The sequence below is a fragment of the Scylla paramamosain genome, chromosome 19, assembly GCF_035594125.1.
Source record: "Scylla paramamosain isolate STU-SP2022 chromosome 19, ASM3559412v1, whole genome shotgun sequence".
In the NCBI taxonomy this organism is placed as follows: domain Eukaryota; kingdom Metazoa; phylum Arthropoda; class Malacostraca; order Decapoda; family Portunidae; genus Scylla; species Scylla paramamosain.
The window spans coordinates 12092192-12109521 of record NC_087169.1 but is presented as its reverse complement, the minus strand read 5'-3'; the positions used below and the strand labels follow the sequence as shown (position 1 = coordinate 12109521).

The window sequence follows — 17330 nt, the reverse complement described above, 5'->3', positions numbered from 1 at the left end:
AAAAAAGGTACATAATAATGAAGGCGAAGATTTCTGTATTGTAGGAGAAGGAGCAGCAAACATGACAAGTCTTTACGATTCTTAGAAAAACTATTTTTTTTAAATAAATCAAAGAAAATTAAAATCTAATAAACTGTAAAATATAAATATCTAGTGAAAAATGAAGAATACCTAAGAGTAAGTGGCAGGAGGAGGAGAAGCTGGAAAAAGTAGTGGTTGAGGTTACATAACAGGAAGGGGAGGAGGAGGAGGAGGGGAATGAAGGAGGTTAAGTAACAGGATGAAAAGGAGGAGGAGGAGGAGGGGGAGTTCGGTGAGAAAGGAGACAGAGTACTGATTGAGGATTGTCTGAAGAGGAGGTATGGACCTTGAGGAGGAGGAGGAGGAAGAAGAAGAAGAAGAAGAGCAGGAGGAGGAGGAGAAATATACTATGGAGAAGCAGGTACTAGGGAAGGCGATCAGGAAGGAGGGAAGGAAGGAAGGAAGGAGTAAAGAGAAGTTGTGGTGAGGATCCTTCTCTCCTTGGTTTCCAAATTGTATAAGAAAAGGGAAATTACTTAGAAATGTATATGTAGTAGTAGTAGTAGTAGTAGTAGTAGTACTGGTGGTGGTGGTGGTGGTAGTGGTGGTGGTATAGTAGTAGTAGTAGTAGTAGTGGTGGTGGTGGTGGTGGTAATATAGTAGTAGTAGTAGTAGTAGTAATAGTGGTGGTGGTGGTGATGGTGGTGGTAATATAGTACTTAGAGTAGTAGTAGTAGTAGAAGAAGTGGTGGTGGTGATGGTGCTGGTAATATAGTAGTAGTAGTAGTAGTAGTAATAGTAGTAGTAGTAGTAGTAGTAGTAGTAGTAGTAGTAGTAGTGGCGGTGGTGATGGTGGTGGTAATATAGTAGTAGTAGTAGTAGTAGAAGTAGTGGTGGTGGTGATGGTGGTGGTGATAGTGGTGGTAATATAGTAGTAGTAGTAGAAGTAGTAGTAGTAATAATAATAGTATTAGTAGTAGTAGTAGTAATAGTATTAGTAGTAGCAGTAATAGTAATAGTAGTAGTAGTAGTAGTAGTAGTAATAGTAGTAGTAGTAGTAGTAGTAGAAGTAGTGGTGGTGGTGATGGTGGTAATATAGTAGTAGTAGTAGTAGTAGTAGTAGTAGTAGTAGTAGTAGTAATAGTATTAGTAGTAGCAGTAGTAGTAATAGTAATAGTAGTAGCAGTAGTAGTAGTAGTAGCAGTGGTAGAAGTAGTAGCAGTAGTAGTAGTAGTAGTAGTAGTAGTAGTAATAGTACCCCTCGAGTTGGTGTTTCTAATCTTCTTTTCTCCTAATTTGGTTCTTTCTTTGTTTCTATTGTCCTTCTTTATGCACAGTTTTCCTTTCATATTCCCCTCATCACTTCATGGTCTTTCTCTTCCTCCTCCCCTTCCTCTTTTATTTTTTTATTTATTTATTTTATTTTTTTTACTTCTGACTTCGTTAAGCCTTAGTTTTCTCCTCCTCCTCCTCCTCCTCCTTCTCCCCCTCCTCCTCCCCCTCCTCCGTCTCCTGATCACCTCTATTTTCTGTTGTGAGTGTCTCCCTTTTTTCCTTCACCTATTTTTCCGTACCTGTCAGTGTGTTAATTAGCAGCACGCACTTACCTGGCCCTTTCTCCTTGACGACGCTTCCTCACTATTTTTGTTTTGCCTCACCTGGACTCACCTGTCTGCCTTAGGTAATTGATAAAAAGCTGGGAAGTACAGACAGACTCGTATATATAAACAGGCTCTCTCTCTCTCTCTCTCTCTCTCTCTCTCTCTCTCTCTCTCTCTCTCTCTCTCTCTCTCTCTCTCTCTCTCTCTCTCTCTCTCTCTCTCTCTCTCTCTCTCTCTCTCTCTCTCTCTCCCCATTCACTTTGTTACTCGTTTATTTTTCATCTCCTCCTCCTCCTCCTGTCATCTCCATCTTTATCATTTATCCCTCTATTCCTTTGTCTTTTCTATCTCTTTTTCGTTTACCTCTTTCCCTACTTCCTCCCTTCATTCTGCCCTTCCTTCCTTTCACATTACTTCATTTTTCCCTCTTTTCTTTCCCTCCACTTCTTTATCCTTTCCTTTCCATTCCATTCCCTACCATCCCTTTTCCCTTTCTTTCCCCGCTCCCTTCACTCCCCATCCTTTCACTCCCTCCCATCACCTGCCCCATCATTTCTACATCTACCATTCCCCTCATTCTCCAATCGCTTCCTCTGTGACTTCCCTTCCTCTTCCTCTTCCCCCAGTGACTTCCCGCCCTCTCACTGCTCTCCCGGCTCTCTCACGCCTCCCACGCTTCTCTCACACCCTCCCACGCCCTCTCACACTCTCCCACGCCTTCTCACGCCTCTCCTGCCCTCCGCAGTGCCCCCGAGGATCACCAAGCTGCCCCTGGATGTAGAGGCGGACGAGGGGCAGGAGGTGAGGCTGGAATGCGAGGCCACAGGAGACCCCAAGCCGACCTACGCCTGGAGGAGGGAAGACCTGAGGCCCTTCCAGCAAAATGGGTCCACAGGTGAGAGAGAGAGAGAGAGAGAGAGAGAGAGAGAGAGAGAGAGAGAGAGAGAGGCGGGGGGAGGAAGCTAGTGTTTGTGTGTGTGTGTGTGTGTGTGAGAAAGGAACCTGTGCGTGTAGGGAACGAAAGGGACACACACACACACACACACACACACACACACACACACACACACACACACACACACACACACACACACACACACACACACACACACACACACACACACACACACACACACACCAATTCTTTTCCCTCTTTAAATCGTTCCCAGCCAACCATTCGTCAAAATGGAAATTGACTAATGGCAGAAAAACGCCCTTCTCTCTTCCCTCACCCTCCGTCCCTTCCCTTCCCTTTTCCCTCCCTCCCCTTCCTCCCCCTTTCATCCCCCTTCCCCTCCCCCTGTCACTTTCTACCGTCCCTTTCTTCCCACCTTCAGTGTACCTTACCACCACCACCACCACCACCAGTCGCAGTGTTGCCATGTTATAATAACACAGAATAATCATTATATGGAAATATCAAATGTTGGTGTTTTCTTTGGTGTTTTGATGATGTGGGCGGTTTGCTCTCTCTCTCTCTCTCTCTCTCTCTCTCTCTCTCTCTCTCTCTCTCTCTCTCTCTCTCTCTCTCTCTCTCTCTCTCTCTCTCTCTCTCTCTCTCTCTCTCTCTCTCCTGATGATGATCATATTGAAATGTAACAGAAAAATTTGCATTTCTAATTGAACCTTGAAATTTTAGAGAGAGAGAGAGAGAGAGAGAGAGAGAGAGAGAGAGAGAGAGAGAGAGAGAGAGAGAGAGAGAGAGAGAGAGACCTTCAGACAGACAGACTGAACGATAACAAAGACACCATCAAACTTTTTTTTTTTTTATTTATTTATTTCCACGCCATATTTTTTAATCACATTTCCCTCGTGTACAATTTTTGACACATTTTTTTGACACATGGTTTTTGTCACGATTTTTTTTTTTTCATTCATTGGGGTAAAAATCGCCCCATGGAGGTTTGGAGTTGGATTTTTTTTTTTTTTTATTATTTCACGCGGAAGATTTGAAAGAGGTAAGGAAAAAAGTGTGTGTGTGTGTGTGTGTGTGTGTGTGTGTGTGTGTGTGTGTGTGTGTGTGTGTGTGTGTGTGTGTGTGTGTGTGTGTGTCAGGATTTTTTTGTGTTTGATTCATTGATTTTTCACGTGTTTTATTTAGTGGTTTCTCCATGCCGAATTCAGAGAGAGAGAGAGAGAGAGAGAGAGAGAGAGAGAGAGAGAGAGAGAGAGAGAGAGAGAGAGAGAGAGAGAGCTGTCAAATGAGAAAAGGAAAAGAACGAAATGAAAGTAATAAAGAAATAGAAGGAAAACATTGAGAGAGAGAGAGAGAGAGAGAGAGAGAGAGAGAGAGAGAGAGAGAGAGAGAGAGAGAGAGAGAGAGAGAGAGAGACTGGGGGGGTGTATATACTCAAATCACTGCTTAATGAGTGTATCTGCCAGTGTTACCTGAAAGCCTTTTATTGGTTAACTTGCCACATAATCACCTGTAAAAGCCCAGCACGTTATCCCCATTATCTCATTTACACACCTTTGACTCCTCTTTACCTGTGTTTTTACTTTTTTTATCTTTTCTTTCTTTTTTTTTTACCTTTTATTCATCGGTCACCTTTCAGATTTTTGTTTGTTATACTTTTCTGATTTTTTTTTTTTTGGTTAGTATTATTAGTTATTATTCTTTTTTTCTCGTGTTTCTTTTTTTCTTTTTCTTATTTACTTTTGTTTTTCCTTCTTTTCTTATACTTTTTTATTCTTCCTCGTACTTTTTTTTCTGTCTCTTTCCTCCAGTGTTTCCTCTTTTCCCTTACTTTTCCTCTTGATTCTTTTTTTGTCCTTTCTCTACTTCTCTTCTTCCTCCTACTTTTCTTTTATCATTTTTATTCCTCAGACTTCTTTTCTTCCTGCTTTATCACTACGACTTTTCCTCCGCATCTTTTCTTATTGTTTTATCCAGTTTTCTATTTTTTCTCCCACTTTTTATCCTTATTGTTTCTCTTATTCTCACTTTTTCTCATTTTTTCTCTTCCTCCCACTTTTCCTCTTATTTTTCTTCCATACGTTTTCACTACTTTTCTTATGCTTTCAACTAATTTTTCCTTCTTTTCTTCCTCCTATAATCTACTGTTTCCCTTAATCTTAATTTTCCCCCTCATTTCCAGCTCCTTTTTTCCTTCTTCATCACCGTCACTTCTCTCTCCACAGTTATTCTTACGTCTTCACCTACTTCTCTTCCTTTCCTCTCACTCTTCCTCATTTATCTTTACTCTTCCTCTTATTAATCTTACATTTTTACATTTTCTTATTTTCCTCCGTTCCTGTTTTTTTTTTTTTTATGGCTTCACCACCACTTTTCCCTCAGTTTTCCTTATGTTTTCACCTACTTTTTTCCCTTCCGTTTTCCTCCTCCCCTTCCTCCTTTATCCTGTTTCTTTTTTCAAATACCTTACTTTTTACTATTTTTTATCCTACTTTTCCTACTCTTCCTCTTATTCTTCTCCCTTCATCTCTACCACTTTCCTCCTCCTCCTCTTTTTCCTTTACCATAGCATTAATCTTATTTTTTTCCCCATTTCTCCACTTTCTTCTAATTTTCCTCTGTATTTTTCTCCTCCACTTTTCCCCCACAGTGGGCGTCGCCTCTGGGCCACTCCTCGTGCTTCCCTCCGTCACCAGGAACTCCAGCGGGGCGTACCTGTGCGTGGCATCTAACGGCATCCAACCCGCTGTGTCCGCCCGCGCTAAGGTGTCCGTCAAGTGTGAGTATTGATGGCCAGGTGTGGGGACATGAGGGCCAGGTAGGGGATACAGGTGAGCAAAATAAGTACAGGTATCGGAAGGGTAGGAGGAGCATGTGTGGGGGGTCATTAAGTGTAACAAGTTTAAGCGTACAGGTGTGTGATGGGATAGGTGGGGAGATAAGTGGACCAGGTGTGGCAGGGGTACATGGGGTAGTGGTGGTACGGATATGTGAAGGCGGGTACAGGAGTGGAAGGGATAGATAGTTCAGGTGCGGTGGTTAGGTGCGTCAGGTGTTGGGAGGTGGAGTACAGGTGTGGGGTGCAGGTGGACCAGGTATAGAGCAAGAGTTTGTATTATTGTGATGATCTGTTTTTACGTGAAGATCAAGAACCGAGTGGGGCTCGAACACTTGTTTAATATAAGAACAAAAGAAAACATAAGATAAAGGAAACTGCAACAAACCACCAGGCCATCATGCCTGGCCGTTTCTAGTATCGTCCTCGTTCTTAAACTTGTCTTTTTTTTTTTTAACTCCCAAGTGATTCGGCACTAAGTAAGTTTGTTATATTCATCTACCACTCTATTTGAGAACCAGTTTCTTCATATACATATATATATATATATATATATATATATATATATATATATATATATATATATATATATATATATATATATATATATATATATATATTTTTTTTTTTTTTTTTTTTTTTTTTTTTTTTTTAGATCTAACCTTAACTTTATTTTCCTTTATTTCTTGTCAGTTGTTAGGTATACTCTAACAGCGATGGAAGCAGTCTCAGTAATATCAAGAAACCATCAGCATCATTTGTACTGCACTCAGAAACATGAAAGGCAATACCGACGCTGCAGTGCTACACACACTCCGGCATCGCGAGTCTGATATAGTAGTTTCCCCCCTTGAGGACGCGCGAACTTGGCAACACTGTCACCGGCGATACTCTCATCCACTGATTGGCTGCAGTTTTCACGTTTTCTTATTTTTTCAGATGTGAGGCAAATTAACTCCGTGTTCCGAACAAAACCTTACTGAAAGATGCCTCACTATTCGTACTTACATAATCCGGTGCCTTGGAAGTAAATGGTTTTGAGAAGAATAATAGTTTGCAGCACGCTTTTCAAATGGAAAGGAACACGTCTGCCAATCAGTGAGTAAAAGCATCTAACAGTGATAGCGTTTCCATGGTCTCGTGTCCTCAGGTGCCGGAATTGCTGTGCCAGAGTCAGGGACACAAAATAGAGTGGGATCTGTCTCTTAGCCGCCAGAATGGACAGCGAGGAACGTACTGCAGACAAAACACTGGCTATTCTATTACCATAACCAAGCATTATATCTTGGAAGACGCAGAATGATCACTATTAGATAAATCCCCACTTTACATACACAATGCGAGCCACTTCAACATGCTTGGTGTGAAAAACGAGTCTGTCGAATTGAAAATCTTTCACTGTCTTCATCCTTCTGCCGAAGACGCGCCGTGCTAGTGTTACGCAAGGCAGGACCATCGAGACGAACACTTTTGTACCTTTAATTCTTTCGCTCCTATGGTGTTCCTGCCTTAACCTGCCCAGCACTGTAAAGACTCTTTCGCTGCTATGGTGTTCCTGCCTTAACCTGCCTAGCACTGTAAAGACTCTTTCGCTGTTATGGTGTTCCTGCCTTAACCTGCCCAGCACTGTAAAGACTCTTTCGCTGCTATGGTGTTCCTGCCTTAACCTGCCCAGCACTGTAAAGACTCTTTCGCTGCTATGGTGTTCCTGCCTTAACCTGCCCAGCACTGTAAAGACTCTTTCGCTGCTATGGTGTTCCTGCCTTAACCTGCCTAGCACTGTAAAGACTCTTTCGCTGCTATGGTGTTCCTGCCTTAACCTGCCTAGCACTGTAAAGACTGCTTACATAGAGACATAGGAGAGAAAAGAGGAAAGATAGGTTAGCTTTTTTTTTTTCTTAAGCTACAGAAACATTAAAGAGAGCTTAGCACAAAAATAGTGTTCAAAGATAAAACTATTAAAGAACGTTTGTCTAGCAGTGAAGGGGTTAAGAGAGACACGAGAGTGATGAGTTACCGGATATAAAAGAATTGGAGGTGGTGTGTAGCATTACCTATAAGAATATAGACAGGTGTGACACATTATGACATGTTATCTGTTAAGAGAAAAGGAGAACTGTAGTCACCTGTAAAAGAGGGACAGGTGTATTTTTTACATGTATTTTTAGAGGTTGGAGACTTAGTTAGTGTGAAATATGGGAAGGTGCGTTAGATTATTTGTACAAGGGAAGGAGAGAAGCGTAGAGTTATCTATATAAAAAAAAGATAAATGTTATTTTTTTAGCTATTAAAGAAAGTGAAATACGTACAGTTGTCAGAGAGAGAGAGAGAGAGAGAGAGAGAGAGAGAGAGAGAGAGAGAGAGAGAGAGAGAGAGAGAGATTTTTTACCTGTATGTATAAGAGATAAGTGGATAGAGTCACCAGTAAATTTAAATACCGGAAGGGAAGGTGCTCTGGACTAAGTAAGGCACAGAATAGCCAGGTATAAGAGAGAAACGGGTATTAAGGTAAATTTCAGGTGTGCACTAGTTAAGGACAGGTAAGGGTACAGGTGTGGAGCGTCAACTAAAGCTGCGTGTGTATTCAGTGACGTGAGTTTTCTTTTTTTTTTCCTGTAAATCTTGTAGTGTATTTTGTTTTTAATGGGCGCTGCGTGAGGATTATTTTGAGCTTCATTTCAAGTTTGTGTAGTTGGAGGCCATGTGGCGCCGAGTTTTCTCTTCGATGTGGAGGAGATGAGTGTTGCGGCGGGCAATTTTGTGGCGCTGGTGTGCTTGTGGTTAGTGTTGCGTTGAGTGTTCGGCGTGAAGTGGAGAGTTTCCGTTGTTTTGTGTTACAGTGGTGCATTGTTTTGTGTTACAGTGCTTAGTCTTTTTGTGCTTTTCTACTGGGTTGTGTTGCGTTGCTTTGTTCTGTTGTGTTGTGTGTGGTGAATTGGGAGTTTGTGGCTGAAAGTGTATTACAAATGGTGCTTTAGTGAAGTTTGCGTGTGAAATGTTGTGTTACTTGTGGTAGAGTGTGTGAAAAGTGTTGTTCTTGTGTTCTGTTGAGTGTGGTGTAGTGGTGGAAAGTTTGTGTTTGAAGTATTGAGATGTGCTATGGTGTTGAGTTTGTGCTTAAAGTGTTGCTGCTTTGTGCCTTATTGAGTGTATTGGAGTGTATTGCTGTGGTGGGAAGTTTGTGTTGTGTTGTGTGCGGTGTGTTGTAGGGAGTTTGTGCTTAAACTATCGTACTGTTGTCGTTTTTTTGTTGAATGCGGTGTGTTGAGGAACGATTGTGAAGTATTGTCTATCATGTGTGTTGTGGGCAGTGTGTGTCTCAAGTGATGTGTTGTGTTGTGTTGCGTATGATGTTGCAGTGTTTGTGTTGGAAGTGTTTTGTTTGGAGTGGTATGCTATCTATGCTGTGTTGTGTTGTGTTGTGTTGTGTTGTGTTGTGTCTGAATTGCTTATCGTTACCGTTGTGTTGCTGGAAGAAGAGAATACATGTGTTACTTTTTCTCACATAATATAGAATAAAAATAATATAGAACAATATAGAATAGAATAGAAAGGAAAAGACTCTTGTTTTATAATATTACAAAAACACTTGAATCGTTTTTTCTGTACTCCTTATTTTTCTATTCTTTGTATTTTTCTTTCTTTTCTTTATTCCCATTCTTTCTCATCACTTATCTCTTGTTGCCATGTCACTTTTCATTTTCTTTTTATTCTTAACCTTTTGTTCATTTTCTCTCGCTTTATTTATTTTTTACTATTTTTACAGTTCTACTTTCTGTTATTTTCAAAGTAATTTTAATTCTTGCTTTATCATTGTTTCTCCCTTTATTTTCCCACTCTATATATAATTTTACATTCCATTGTTTTCATGGTAATTTTAGTTCCTGTATTATCTTGAATCTTTTTATCCAATCTGTATTTTGATAATTACACTTTCATTCTTTCTACATCATTCCTCTTTTTTTTTTTATCAGTTTTGCTTTCAGTTCATTCCTGTACTTTTTTGTTTTCTTTTTTTCGTGCTATTTCTCTTTTAGCTACTTATTTTTGGTTCTATCTTTATCAGCTATTTTTTTCTTTTCCTTTCCATCCGTTTTTCTCTCCCTCGTATTTTTAACAAGCTAATTTTTCATTCTTTTTGTTGATTCTTACATCTTTTTTCTTTCTTTTGTTCTTTATCTTACTCTTTCTTTTCAGTCATTTAATTTTTTTCCTTCTTTCTCTTTATCATCAATACTTGTTTGTTTTCTTTCTTTCCATTCACACACTCTCTCTCTCTCTCTCTCTCTCTCTCTCTCTCTCTCTCTCTCTCTCTCTCTCTCTCTCTCTCTCTCTCTCTCTCTCTCTCTCTCTCTCTCTCTCTCATACCTTTGACCATTTTCCTGTGAATATTTTTCTCCATTTTTTTCAAACATTATTTATTTCATTCTTCTTTTAGCTATTCTTGTTTGTGTTCTTTCATTTCATTATCTCACTCCTTCCTTTCATCTTCATCTTCCTTTTCCTTTAATCCTTATTTTGTCTCTCTTTATTTCTTCCCATTCTCTCTGTACCTATTCTTGTTTTTTTTCGTTCCTCACCTCACTTCTTCCTTTTTTCAGGCATTTCTCGTTTGCTTCTCTTTTCATTCTTAATCCCAGTCCTTCCTTTTTATCAGCCATTTCTCGTTTGTCTCTACTTTTATTTTTGATCGTACTCCTTCCTTTTATCCATCATTTTCATCTTTCTTCATCATTCATCCTTGTTCTATTCCTCTTATTCTCCCCCAATCTCTCTCTCTCTCTCTCTCTCTCTCTCTCTCTCTCTCTCTCTCTCTCTCTCTCTCTCTCTCTCTCTCTCTCTCTCTCTCTCTCTCTCTCTCTCTCTCTCTCTCTCTCTCTCTCTCTCTCTCTCTCTCTCTCTCTTTCCAACCTTCTTACCTCCTGCATTAAAATTTTAAGGACAAAGTTGTAAATCACTCAAGCCTTTAATGCTACCTCACTTCATTAACAAAGGCAACGACCCGCGTCTCAGTAGCACAACCTCACCATTACCTATCCACTACATCATTTGCAGCAGACCCCCGAGGAGAACACAGAAGACGAAGAATGTAAATGAACGCAAAGTAATGGAGGCTAATAAGAAATCGTCCTCGTTATTAAGAAACTAAATTGGGTGGCAGGAGAAAGTGTTGCATGTCTAATTTCTGGGTCTCCACTGTAAGCAGAGAGAGAGAGAGAGAGAGAGAGAGAGAGAGGTGGTGGGCAAGTGGGGAGGATAGTAAGTACAAAGACGGAAGAATAACGAAAAAAAAAAAAAGTTATACCACACACTCTTTTCTTGTCTGTGTGTGTGTGTGTGTGTATATGTGTGTGTGTATTTGCAGTGATCTAGTTTTATGTAAGAGTGGTTGAGTGCTTGTGTTACAGTATGAGAGAGAGAGAGAGAGAGAGGAGTAGAAAGTGGAAGAAGAAGAGGAGGAGCAAGAGGAAGAAGAAGAGAAAGAGGAAGAAGAGAAAAAGTGCTTGAGGGTACTCGCTTTTTGTGGTAAAACTGTCTTTGTCATGCAGCAAGCCAAGTCATGTTCCTTACGAGAGAGAGAGAGAGAGAGAGAGAGAGAGAGAGAGAGAGAGAGAGAGAGAGATCAAAGCGAGCCTTCACCATCTTATAGAGCTGAATACACGCCCTCTCAATATTTAAATTTACCGCCTCAAGGGGGTTCCAAAGGTGAGAGAGAGAGAGAGAGAGAGAGAGAGAGGAGAGAGAGAGAGAGAGAGAGAGAGAGAGAGAGAGAGAGAGAGTCATTTCCTCCCAACTCGACTTTTCCATTTGTGTAGGTTCCTTTTAACTCCTGCAAACTCCCATAAAGGTCAGGGCATCATTCCCCACCACCCAATTCCAGGCCATTCCCGAAAGGTTACGTCATTTCCAAAAGTTAATGTCACTCCCAGCAAGGTCACGTCACTCCTAGCGAGGTCATGTCATTCCCAGCAAGGTCACGTCACTCCCAGCAAGGTCACGTCACTCCCAGCAAGGTCATGTCATTCGCAGCAAGGTCATGTCATTCGCAGCAAGATCACGTCATTCTCAGCAAGGTCACGTCACTCCCAGCAAGGTTATGTCATTCTTAGCCAGGTCACGTCACACCCATCAAGGTCTTGTCATTCTTGGCCAGGTCACGTCACTCCCAGCTTGGTCTCGTCTCTCCCAGCAAGGTCACATAATTTCCAACAAGGTCAAGTCATTCAAAGCAAGGTCATGTCATTCCCAGCCAGACCACGTCATTCCCGGCAAGGCCACGTCACTGCCAGCAAGGTCACTTTATTTCCAGCAAGGTCACGTCATTTCCAGTAAGGTCATGTCATTCCCAGCCAGGTCACGTCACTCCCAGCATGGTCACGTCATTCCCAGCCAGGTCACGTCATTCCCAAAAGGTCAAGTCAGTTCAATTCAGAAACGAAAGATGGATGTGTTTGTTTTCTAGTTTTTTTTTTTTTTTTTGCTCCTCGGTAACTTCCTTGTCAAAATTCAGCTGATCCAAGGTTCGAGGAGAGTGATGAAAGAAAAACAGCAACAGTCCGGTCAAAGTTTAGAGTCTTGTAATGCTTTGTAATTCATGTGTGTGTGTGTGTGTGTGTGTGTGTGTGTGTGTGTTTGTGTGTGTGTGTGTGATCTGGACTCTGAATATCTCTCTCTCTCTCTCTCTCTCTCTCTCTCTCTCTCTCTCTCTCTCTCTCTCTCTCTCTCTCTCTCTCTCTCTCTCTCTCTCTCTCTCTCTCTCTAAGCCGATAAGTTGAGATCAATTCTTATTAATTTTTGGAGACTTTTGGAGAAAATATTATATGTGAACGAGGTCTTTTCTTTTTATGTATCTTATCATTTCATCTTCCTTTTTCTTCATTTTCCTTTTGTCTGTTGATCGGCTTCCTTTTCATCTTTCATCTTACTCTGCTTTTAGTTTTTTTTTTCTTCTTCTTCTTCTTCTTCTTCTTCTTCTTCTTCTTCTTCTTCCCTCGTGTATTGTATGTTTCGTATTTCCTTCCGTTCGTCTTCATTCTTCATATTGTAACTTCTTCTCCATGGTTGCTTTCTTTTTCTTTCTTTCTCCCTCGCTCTCTTTCTCTCTCTCTTTCTTACTTGCCGTGAAGTTTGGATGCTTCATCATTTTTCTTTCACTATTTTTTTTTTATTCTCCGTTTTCTTCAGTTATTTTCTTTCCTCCTCTCGTTATTCACGTGCTTCATTGTTTACGCTCGTTATCTTTCTTAATTTATCATCATTATCATAGAATCATAAAGCACCACCTCTCATTCTCCTTCTCCTCTTCCTCCACTTCTTCCTCCACCTTCTCCTTCTCCTCCTCCACCTCCTTGTCGTAATCCATCCCTCAACAACCTCTCCACAACCTCCTCCATTGCCCCTCATCGTTCCTCTGTTTCCCCTTCATTTCACCCCCCACAGTTTCCTTTTTTCCTTCCTTCCCTTCAATCCTTCCTTTTCTCCTTCCCTCCTTCCTTGCTTGCCTTTCTAGTTAGCATCCCCCACCTCTCTCTCTCTCTCTCTCTCTCTCTCTCTCTCTCTCTCCTAAATTCTTTCTGATTAAAACTTTCCTTCCACGGTAGTAAATCTTGCCACGCTGAAGCTCTGCTCTCTAGGGGGATGTTTTGGGGGTGAGGGAAGGCGTGAGGGGGAAGGAAGTGTGGATTGAGGGGGAGAGAGGGATGGTAGGAGAGAAAGGCGTGAGGGAGGAGAGGGAAGAATGGAAGGGAGGGAAATGGGAAGGCAAAAGTGGAGGGTTATTTTTGTTGTTGTTGTTGTTGTTGTTGTTTTTTTTCCTTCGTGTTTGGGTTCATTGGTGCGAGTTTTCTAGGGTTAATACTTCTGCTACTACTACTACTACTACTACTACCACCAGTACTACTACTACTACTACTACTACTACTACTACTACTACTACTACTACTTTTACTGATATTGTTACTTATTCTAATACTACTATTACTAACAATAATACTTACTTCATCTCCCACTACTACTACTAATAATAATAATACGAACACCACTACAGATATTGCTACGCCTCATACTACAGCAATTACTACTACTACTACCACCACCACCACCACCACCACCACCACCACCACCACCACTACCACCATTACGAAAACTTTGCCTCACACGAAATACCCGAAGCAAGAAAGATAGTTTATGGACAGAATTACGCATTTTTTTTTGGCTACTTTATACTCCTGATTTACTTTTCCAGTCGAGCCGGAGATGGTGGGTGACGTGCATATTGAGTGGGCGGAGGTGGGCGGGCGGGCGGTGCTGGTGTGTCGGTACCTGGCCTGGCCGCCGCCCACGCTCACCTGGACAAAAAACCAAGTGAAAATAGGTGAGTGGAGACCTGCCACACACACACACACACACACACACACACACACACACACACACACACACACACACACACACACACACACACACACACACACTAAATGATGAAGGAGTTTCAAAGTTTTCTCTCCCTTTTCCTTCCTTTTCACCTTTTTTCTTCTTCCTAACTGTCTCTTATTCTTCTCCTTTCATGATAACACATTGCACCTTATCTTGTCTCCTTCACCTCCCTTCGGCCTTTTACTTCCTCCTCCTCCTCCTCCTCCTCCATCAAGCAGGTATCTCTCTCTCTTACCTTCCTTCCTTCCTCCTCTCCTTCCCTCTCTCTCCATCATCTCCACGGCCTGCCTCCTCCACGCACTGTATCACCCACACTCCCACTACTCACCTCCTCCTCCTCCTCCTCCTCCTCCTCCTCCTCCTCCTCCTCTTCCTCCTCTTCCTGTGCCTGATGTGCTAAGAGTGAAAATTTTTAGTGCTTCATAATAAACAAAGTAGGAGTTAGGTCATCTTAACTTCCTCCTCCTCCTCCTCCTCCTCCTCTTTTGTATATCCCTTTGTACTCCTCCTCCTTCTCCGCCTCCTCCTCATCTTCCTTCCTTCCATCCTTCCATCCTTCTTTCTTTTCCTTCTTTCATTTCTTCCTTCTCTACCAATAAAACCACATTCACCTTCATCTTAACTTCTTTCTCCTCCTCTCGTCTTCTTTTCTTCTCCTCTTCCTCCTCCTTTGTATATTCCTTTGTTCTCCTCCTCCTCCTCCTCCTCCTTCTCCTCCTCCTCTCCTCTTTTCCATCCTTCCTTCCTTGTTGCCTTGCTTCCTTCCTTTTACCAATGCCACCACCTTCTTACCTCCTCCTCCTCTTCCTCCTTATCAACAGTCTCCTTTTCCTCCCCAACAGAGTCTTCAGTGGAGGACTGGGAGGTCGGGGGCGCAGGGACCTCCACCCTGGTCATCTCCCCTGTGGAGGAGGAAGACTACGGAATATACAGGTGTATTGCCACCAACCCATTGGGCTCCGCCTCCTCCGCGGTGACCCTGCGAGGTGAGAGAGAGAGAGAGAGAGAGAGAGAGAGAGAGAGAGAGAGAGAGAGAGAGAGAGAGAGAGAGAGAGAGAACGGCGATGGGAGGAAGAGACTGTGTTTGAATGTCTATCAGCTTGTCTACAGAGAGAGAGAGAGAGAGAGAGAGAGAGAGAGAGAGAGAGAGAGAGAGAGAGAGAGAGAGAGAGAGAGACGGCGATGGGAGGAAGAGACTGTGTTTGAATGTCTATCAGCTTGTCTACAGAGAGAGAGAGAGAGAGAGAGAGAGAGAGAGAGAGAGAGAGAGAGAGAGAGAGAGAGAGACAAACACCACTCCCTCACATTGAGTCAGCACTAGATCTTTCTCTCCGTTTCCTCTCTTCCCTCCCACACTTCCCCGCCCCTCGCTTCTCTCCCCGCCCCTCGCTTCTCTCCCATGGCCGCTGGAGGGAAGGGGGGAGGGATATTTGTGGCCCCTCCATCAGTTTCTCTCACTTGGAGGAAATCCCCTCATTCCCTCCCTCCGTAAGTTTCCTCCACTGAGCGGGAAGACCTCATCTATCAAACCATTCTTCCCGTTTTCCTCGAGCTGTCGGATTACACATGAAAACGAAGTCATTTTACCACAGACTTGATTATTTTGCTGGGAGTTTTGAAACCATTTTTCTTTATATATATTAGGAGTTTATTTTTGGTTAATTTGACCTCCGATTCACACAAGTTTATTGCATGCGTACATTCGTATTTGTTTCATCACAAGTTTACGTTTTTTTTTTTTTTTTGTGTGTGATTTTTTCTTTATATATATATATATATATATATATATATATATATATATATATATATATATATATATATATATATATATATATATATATATATATATATATATATATATATATATATATATATATATATATATATATATATATATATATATATATATATATATATATATATATATATATATATATATATATATATATATATATATATATATATATATATATATATATATATATATATATACCAGTAGTAATAGGAGTACATTTTTGTTTTTTCTTAATATCGCCTTAAGATTCATATTAGTAGATTCTTTTACACACATTCGTAGTTCCTTTTTTATTGTTTCGTCTGAAATTTATTGCGTTTATTTTTTTTAATAAAACCAGCATATTTTCTATGTATACATTACAAATCTATTTTTATTCACTTCAGTATTGTTTAGATATATTCGTTTATATATGTTCGTAAAATTGCGTATTTTATTATTATATATATATATATATATATATATATATATATATATATATATATATATATATATATATATATATATATATATATATATATATATATATATATATATATATATATATAAGATTTTTTTTTTTCATTCATTTCATCTCAACTTTACATGAGTATGTCGTTCACTTGTGTTCGAAGTTTCTCTTTCCTTTATTTCATCTCAAATTCATTGTGGTGTTTTTAGTGAAGGTGCCTTCACTTCTGTTTTTTACAAGGTGGTTTTACTTTTATTATTCAGAAAGGAGAAGAATATGAGGGAAAAATAATATACATGGATTGTACTACGCTTTTCTTATTATGAATGTTTTTTTTATTAATTATCTATTTATATATATATATAATATATATATATATATATATATATATATATATATATATATATATATATATATATATATATATATATATATATATATATATATTTATTTATTTATTTATTTATTTATTTATTTATTTTATTTATTTATCTATTTATTTTATTTTTTTATTTTTTTTGTTCTTTCTCTCCTTCACCAGAAGGCGAGTATTTATGAATTATAACTCTCTTTCACTCTGCTTCACAACTGTCCTCCTGACATTCTTTTCTCTCTTCAAAAATATCGTGTCTTACAACTTTCCCTTCCCTTCATAATCAAAACGTTGTAAATATCCAGACTTTCCTACACGAACGCGTATCGAAACTTCTTTTAATCACAACACTATTACCATTAACGACATTATAATAATCTTTGACCTACATATTAAAACATCAACATTATTTTAAATCCCTTGAATAACATAGCCATTACTCTAATAATAGTGATCAAGGGAACGCTAAAATGCTGGAAAAAAAAAATAATAAATAAATAAATTGACTCCCTCACCAAAACGTGTGGAATTGCAACCCAAAATATATAATGAAGGTCTTTAATTTGACTTTATGGTAAACTTAACATGATCGACTGACGCACTGCCTTCTGACTCGCCACACCGTCAGCCGCCTGGTGACTGGCTGAACTCCTGACGTCCCGAACCCTGATTGGAGGAGGTGAAGGTGCTGGTTCAGGCCTTAATACCTTCAAAGGGGAGCTAATCGTTAATCAGGGGGTGTTAGAGAGAGAGAGAGAGAGAGAGAGAGAGAGAGAGAGAGAGAGAGAGAGAGAGAGAGAGATTATAGGGAAACTAGTTCTTAATTCATATGATCCTGCCTACTGAGAGAGAGAGAGAGAGAGAGAGAGAGAGAGAGAGAGAGAGAGAGAGAGAGAGAGAGAGT

At 40.3% G+C, this 17330-nt stretch overlaps 1 protein-coding gene across 5 annotated transcripts in view; it reads left to right on the top strand.

The window, feature by feature from the left end:
- Positions 1 to 17330, top strand: part of LOC135109641 (cell adhesion molecule 1-like) — a 395699-nt gene that overhangs the window by 289649 nt on the left and 88720 nt on the right. For all 5 annotated transcript variants that reach the window (XR_010272833.1, XM_064021121.1, XM_064021122.1 and 2 more), the window contains 4 exons: positions 2368 to 2517; positions 5189 to 5317; positions 13620 to 13748; positions 14650 to 14793. Coding sequence is in view for 4 of the 5 variants with exons in the window: in XM_064021121.1 (XP_063877191.1) it covers positions 2368 to 2517; positions 5189 to 5317; positions 13620 to 13748; positions 14650 to 14793 (552 nt within the window). In the remaining variant the exon portion in view is untranslated. The remainder of the gene's footprint in view (positions 1 to 2367; positions 2518 to 5188; positions 5318 to 13619; positions 13749 to 14649; positions 14794 to 17330) is intronic.